Source organism: Limulus polyphemus, unplaced genomic scaffold, assembly GCF_000517525.1.
Source record: "Limulus polyphemus unplaced genomic scaffold, Limulus_polyphemus-2.1.2 Scaffold9687, whole genome shotgun sequence".
In the NCBI taxonomy this organism is placed as follows: Eukaryota; Metazoa; Arthropoda; class Merostomata; order Xiphosura; family Limulidae; genus Limulus; species Limulus polyphemus.
This window is the reverse complement of record NW_013675297.1, coordinates 8,474-16,185: the sequence shown is the minus strand read 5'-3', so window position 1 is coordinate 16,185 and position 7,712 is coordinate 8,474. Positions and strand designations below refer to the sequence as shown.

Here is a 7,712-nt window from a genome sequence, read left to right as displayed (position 1 = left end):
AAACAATTATGTCTTCTAGTTACGACCTTTGTACTCCTTTGCCTTTAAAAATTTTGCACGTGGAGGATATGAAAGAAAATAGGTTTAATATATATATATACATTTGAATAACTAAAAAATTAAATATTACTACATCGATATCATACAGTTCCACAATAATTTATCAAGCTTAGTAACTAAGATGTATTTTAGTCCAAAAAAATAAGAAATTTCGAGCAGACTAAAGACACAACCTACCTCGTTGAAATATTGGTTCAAAAGAAAGAAATGGCCATTAAAATGGCTGAGAAAGCCACTAGGGGTCATTCTGAGCTCCTGATTGGTTATTCATGTTATATATAGAAGTAAGTGTATATAAGGGAGTGTTTCCAAAAATCAAAAAAGATTGGTGAGGTGCCACTGTGTTTGATTTATTATGTGAGCAATATCTTAGTTAATAGAAAAGATAAGACATTCTTATTTTATATTCTAGCTTGTCAGTATCTCTAATTTGAGTTCTTAATTCATATGAAATTACAGACTTAGTATTTTGACTTCACAAACATCTAATATGAACAAGTGCTGCATTCAACATACCATGTGACACATAAAAATCGATGTTCATCTGTGTTTTTTAATATTTACTTTTAAATTCACAAATTGAGTAATGTGTAGTTCTAAAATTTGAATTATAATCTACAGTTTGATACCAAACTTATTGACATAAATACATGAAAGAGTAGTTCAATAAAACTTTAAATGTGAGTCAACAAACAAGATAACTTGGCCTTTCACCTGTGACCCGTCTTGAAAGGGTTAAGATAAAAAATACAAAACTCTTTAACCCGAATGCTTTCAGAAAGGTGGACCTTTCCTTATGAGGGGAAATCTGATGAAGACAGATCCTCTTTTTAAAAGTGCTCGGATTATGAGGTTTTTGTTTGTTTTGAAATAGTGATAAGATAGTTTTATGTTAGTTGAAGAAGTTATGCAATATAGTTTTCCTAAAAATTTAGTTATATTTGTGAATTTCAAACATTTACGAGTTTGCTGTAATGAATTGTTTGCAATTATGTATTTATCATTTCCAGATATAATTTGGATTCTCAAGGAAAATTTGAATGTTTTCAAAAATGAAAGAAATTAATTACTCACATATATTATTAAAGCTAGTTCTTCAAAGTTTAAGTTGTAGTTTGTTACATCAAAATAATCTTAGAAATAATATGAGAAAAATTGTTAACCTTGCACATCACAACGTTTAATTAAGCAAGTTCATTATCAATGAATGTTAGGAAACTTAGCTTCAAAGTTTAGTTTATCATTCACATTTTCATGTTATCTAAGATTTCATTTTAATTCCAAAAGGAAAAAAAAACTCCCTTCACTCTTCTGTCATGTGACACACTAGTCTATCTCCCATTAAAACCCCTTAACTCTTCTGTCGTGTAACAAACTAGTCTGTCTCCCATAAAAACTCCCTTCACTCTTCTGTCATGTAACACATTAGTATATCTTAGTTTTTATGGGAGATAGACTAGTGTGTTACATGACAGAAGAGTGAAGGGGGTTTTTATGGGGACAGAAGAGTGAAGGGATGTAACACACTAGTCTAGCTCCCATAAAAACTCCCTTCACTTTTCTGACGTGTAACACACTAGTCTATCTCCAATTAAAACCTCCTTCACTCTTCTTACGTGTAACACACTAGTCTATCTTCCATTAAAACCCCCTTCACTCTTCTGTCATATAACACACTTGTCTATCTCCCATAAAAAACCCCTTCACTCTTCTGTCATGTAACACACTAGTCTATCTCCCATAAAAAACCCCTTCACTCTTCTGTCATGTAACACACTAGTCTATCTCCCATAAAAACTCCCTTCACTCTTCTGTCATGTGACACACTAGTCTGTCTCCCCTTTTGACTTTATAACTTCAACAATACAGCTTCTTTAGTGTTTGACCAATGACTTTATAACTTCAACAATACAGCTTTTTTAGTGTCTGACCAACTACAGTCACAGATTACACATATTGAAAAAGGAGAGTATTAAATTTGAATCACCTACCTTCTTGACTTGGTGAGATATCAATTTTTTAAACCACCTCTTAAGCCTCTCTTTTTATATACTTTTATACTTATTGGAAAATCAAGTGCTATCCTAATCTTTTCTGGTATGTTTAATTATGTTGCTAATTATATTATATCAGAAAGCATATGATTTTTAATGAGTATTTACTGAAAATTGCCTCTCAGGATTTCACAAGACTTGGTTATATCTATCTGTATGTGTTTTTCAGACAAAACCTGCTGTGTGATATTATTCTGGTTGCTGATGGGGTTGAAATTCCTGCACATAAAATGATATTAGCTTCCTGCAGCTCATACTTTTATGCTATGTTTACTGGATTTACTGAGAGTAAAGCTGAGAGGATCACCTTACAAGGAATCGACGGCCAAGCTCTGCAGCTATTAATAGATTATGTTTATTCAGCAGAGGTTGAAGTTACTGAGGATAATGTTCAGGTTAGTCTAAAGTCATTTTGATTATAAGAAAAACTTGATTTTTCTTGTATGAAACTTTATAATCATAGCTATGCATTTGAATTAAGGGTTTGATGTTAGGTTTATGTTTTTCTACATGTAGTATCCCCCCCTCTTTTAGGACTTAATGTTTTTTTTTCTGAATAAGTCAAAAAATTGCTGACTTCCACAATGGTCAGATTATCAGCTTTTGCTCTCTGTCTTTTGTTTCCTGGCTTGCATATTATTGGGACTTAATGGGTAGAGATGCCTTGTTGGAGGGAATTTGTCTACCTGCTGTCATACTCCTTTTCTCCATCCATTGTTGTTTGAAGGTGTTGCAGATGCATTGGAATGGAGGATTGATGTCTGCTCGTCGCATGTTCTGACCCCCGTCTTCAGTTCCTTCATCTATTGATACTCACAATAGATTCCATCTTTATCCTTGTGGCTCTTCTTCTCAGACAGACCACCACCAAGGACATCGGTGACTGTCCGATGCCGGTACGGTCTGTGGGTTTGGACTTCCTTCACCACAGATCCATGGATCCTCCAGGTTCTGGTGTCAGGGTTGGTCATTCAGTTCACATCTCCATCTCCTTTATTCTCCTGACTGGTGGCATTTCTGCCTCCAACAGATCCGCAGAATATGGCTCTTCATTCCAGAGCTGTAAGGGATTTGTTGATCAAAGGGGCGGAGAGAGAGAGAGAGTCAATCCCATTCTGGGATTTTATTTATGTCTCTTTGTTGTGTTGTGGCCATAAAGATGGGAGATTGGAGTCCAATCATTGATCTTTCTCGTCTCAATTAATTCTTGGATTCTCTTCAGTTCACCATGGAGTCCTTTCTCAGCCTATGATGGCATTTTTCACCAGGTCTCTTTGATGCTGCTGATGCATACTTTCATGTTCCCGTAGCCAAGTCATCCCACCAATTTCTACGTTTTGTGCACAAGGGTCAGGTTCTGCAGTTCAGGGCTCTGTCCTTTGGCCTATCATTTACACCATATGTGTTCTGCAGAATGGTATGAGCTTTTCCTCGTCATCTTCATTCTTTGGGCCTGTGCACACATCATTATATGGACAACTGGTTACTTCTAGCACCATCTCGTCAGATGGCAGAACAGCACACCTAAATTCTCCTCTCGGTGGCCACCAAGGCTGGGTTTTATATCAGAACAGAAAAATCCATTCTATTGTCGACTCAGTACATTGTCTATCTGGGAGTCTTTTTCAACACATTCTTGAGTCAGCTCCCATCCAGCTCTAGGCTATGGAGGGAGCAGTCAGACTTACTAAATTCTCCTTCTCTGATTGCGCGGATGGCTCTCTCTCTTTTGGGGATGTGGGCATCCCTCAAATCTCTTGTTCCTTTGGTATGTGCAAACATGAGGTCCCTTCTATGGTCATTGCACATCCAATGGAACATGACCTCCAATTCAGTGAATCATCCAGTCTCCTTACTCAGAGCAACATATTTGATTTTGAGTGGTGGTTGGATTGAAACCACACTACCGTAGGTGTTCCTCTTCAGCCCCCTCGTCCCGAGGTTCATCTTTTCACAGATGCCTCACTTCATGGATGGGGGATGTATATCAATGGTCAGGAATTCTAGGGTCTATGGACAGATGACGAATCTTCCCTCCACATAAACATTTTAGAACTCCTTGCTGTTTAATGGGCAATGGTTCATGGTCTGCTTCTCTTGAAAGGGAAAATAGTCATGATTCATTCCGGCAATTCAATAATGATGTATTACATTTCTTGTCAAGGGGGCACACATTCCCGGGACTTTTGTTTTTGGACTTTGAATGTTCTCTACTGGGCTCACTCCCATCTTATCAACCGTCTCACTTGCCTTTTCCATGGGGTGATGGATTTAATAGCAGATCATCTATCTCAGTCCATCCGCATTCTCCTGACTGAATGGATGCTGCATCGCGAGGTCTTCTGGTGGAATTACTTTAGTTCGGGTCTCCACTGATCAACGCATTCACCATCCTTTGGCTTTGGCAATAGATGCATTTAGTCAGGACTGGACAGGTTTGCACCTATATGCCTTCCTCCAGATTCGTCTGTTGACCAGAGTTCTGGCTATGGTTTGATCTACTCCTTGTCAGATGCTGTTGGTTGCCCAGTATTTGTTGGCGCAACCATGGTTTCTTCTTCTTCAGTATCTTCAAAAGGGTCCACTTCTACACTCGGACATTCAGAAGCTCAAACTTCATGCTTGGATGTTATGAGGTCCTTTGCACGACATCAGGGTTTAACTTCTAAAGCTGCTTTGTAGACCCATAACATAGACCCACAATGGCTATTTATCAACGTAAATGGCACACTTATTGCCAGGAAATTAAACCCACTTCATCCAACTGTTTCCACCATATCCCATTTTTCAACCTGGCTTTTTTCATCTACCGTTGCCTTATATAAGCAGTCTTTTTGGTATTCAAAACATAGGAAGGTTTTTGAGTCCCCCGTTGTATCCGGCCTACTTAAATCTTTTCGTGGAATTCGTCCCAAAAAGCCTTTTCTTTTGCTTAACTGGGATACCTAGATGGTATTGCATGCTTTGTCTTGTCATCCCTTTGAGCATTTAGTATCATGTTCTGTATATCACCTTTCTCTTGAAGTGTATTTTTTTGTTGTTGCTGGCATGTAGACGTCGTAGGTCTGATTTGTTTGCACTGCATATGCACAGGACTCTTTACCATTTTACCTATGTCTTGCTCTATCCAGTTAGATCGTTCCTTCCTAAGACTCTGACAGCCAGGGAAGAGGATAAATTCTTATCACCAATTCACTTATGGGCTATTTCTCACCTTTACGACTGCTCAGGTCCTGATCATTTGTTATGCCCTGTCAGAGCCCTCAGGTGTCATGTGGCTTGCACTAGCTCCTTTTGTGGTGCTATAAATCGACTTTTTATTCATTGTGTTCCTTCGGTTCCCATGATTTATCCCCTATTACCTTGATGAGGTGGCTTCACAAATTGATCCATGTTGTTTTTTCTGGCCTATTATTACAGGCAAGGAATATGCCATTCTGAGCCTGAGGTGTTGCCTTCTTCAGGTTTGTCCACGGTGTTACTTACTTTCTCGTCATGATTCTGTTGGTTTGGAATGCATCACTCTATGGCTACATGTTGGGATTCATTTTATAATCTTTTAATGTAATGTTGCAGTCCATTTGCCCTAGCCACCAATGTGGGATATAGGAACCATGTCCCCTTAACTCCAACCCTGAGTAGTGGAACTTTGGCTATCTTGTTGGGGCTGGTCTATAGTGATGACCACTCGTGTACTGTTCCACCTTTGATATAGGAACTGAGTTCCAGGTGAAGAGCATACCTGTTGTGGATGTAGTGTGGTTCCCCCACTTAGGTACCAATCTTATCTTGGTACATCCATGATCTGTGCAGATACTTTCTGTTAGGATAATGTCCTCACTGGCCTCTCCACCTTCTCAGTGTGGGATTCTAGCTATCAGCAGAGGTAAGTGTGTTTTGGAAGTTAACATTATCATAAGTTGAAAATATATTTCCAATAATACTTGCTTCCTCTGATACCCCCCTTCCTCCCCAAAAAGAACTGGTGTTAGTGACTGGGATGGTGTAAATCTCGAAAAAGTGATTACATTATCTGAGTGAGGTGCTTATATACAGTACCAGGATAGAGGGTGCATTGACATAGGTGGAGAGTGTCACGAGGCAGATATTACCCAGGGTATTTAAGTGGAGTATAAAAGACTGGAGCAAGCGAGACCAATGCTTAATTGGGCAAAGTTGAAAACCTGAAGGTCGAGGAATGGCTCAACAGAATTTGCTCAACAAAATTTTGCCAATATAAAAGTTACTCCATACTGAAACTGTTTTATCACTTACGTGAATGAATCCAACAGGTAGAGTCAAGGTATGTTTAATATATTTGTCAACAGTTGGTAGTAATTTTATGAAAAAGAATGGAATTTTTTTATTGCCAAACATAGTTTTCACAACCTACTTATATTTAACTGTATCTAGATCTATTGGTGTTTGGTCAGATGTGACAACAAAAACAAACATACTAGGCAATTAGATGTAAAATAAAAGTTAACTGAAAATATTTTTACTATTGAAATACATTTATTATTGTGAAAGAGTGGATTTTCATTGTTTCCTGTTTTCTTCTGAACATTATCATATTAAACTTGTACACATACAAGTGTGGTTTTATTCTTACCAGGTTCTGCTCCCAGCTGCTAATCTTCTTCAGCTAACAGACGTTAGAGATGCTTGCTGTGACTTCTTGCAGACCCAACTACATCCTTCTAACTGTTTGGGGATCAGGGCTTTTGCTGACCTACACGGCTGTATGGAATTGCTATCTTATGCTGAATCTTACACAGAGCAACACTTTGTGTGCGTATAGGAAATATAACTGTATTTACTTAATGTAATTTTTTCTTACATTTAATGAATAGGAAAAAGATATCTAAGCTTTACTGTTTACATGTTAGCTCGCTGAGGCCTGTTTTACATTTTTCATTCTTATAATTGTCTAGAAAGATTCCTAATCATGCTCTTCTTGTTATGGCCATGTGCTTAAAATTCAAGGTGAACTAAAGGATTGAATCACAGACGTGAGTGTTATTAAACAAGTAACATTACAAGTTGTCACCTATACTCAGTGTTATTAAACAAGTAACATTACAAGTTATCACCTGTACTCAGTATTCAACTTGTATTGTCACTTGTTTAATAGGTGACAACTTGTAATGTTATTTGTTTAATAACACTGAGTACAGGTGAGTACTCAGTGTTAAGGTGACAACTTGTAATGTTACTTGTTTAAGTACTCAGTGTTATTAAACAAATGACATTACAAATTGTCACTTGTACTTAGTGTTATTAAACAAGTAACATTACAAGTTGTCACCTGTACTTAGTGTTATTACAAGTTATCACCTGTACTCAGTGTTATTAAACAAGTGATATTACAAGTTATGTGTAACCATTGTTATTAAACAAGTGACATTAGAAGTTATCACCTGTAGTCAGTGTTATTAAACAAGTTACATTACAAGTTATCACCAGTACTTAGTGTTATTAAACAAGTGACATTACAAGTTATCACCTGTAGTCAGTGTTATTAAACAAGTGACATTACAAGTTATCACCTGTAGTCAGTGTTATTAAACAAGTGACATTACAAGTTATCACCTGTAC

General features: G+C 37.4%; 1 protein-coding gene across 1 annotated transcript in view; it reads left to right on the top strand.

The window, feature by feature from the left end:
* Positions 1 to 7,712, top strand: part of LOC106476042 (ring canal kelch homolog) — a gene marked incomplete at its 3' end in the record, with an annotated part of 21,218 nt that overhangs the window by 6,186 nt on the left and 7,320 nt on the right. Inside the window, exons 3-4 of the mRNA XM_013936711.2 lie at positions 2,284 to 2,509; positions 6,730 to 6,905. Coding sequence (XP_013792165.2) covers positions 2,284 to 2,509; positions 6,730 to 6,905 — 402 coding nt within the window. The remainder of the gene's footprint in view (positions 1 to 2,283; positions 2,510 to 6,729; positions 6,906 to 7,712) is intronic.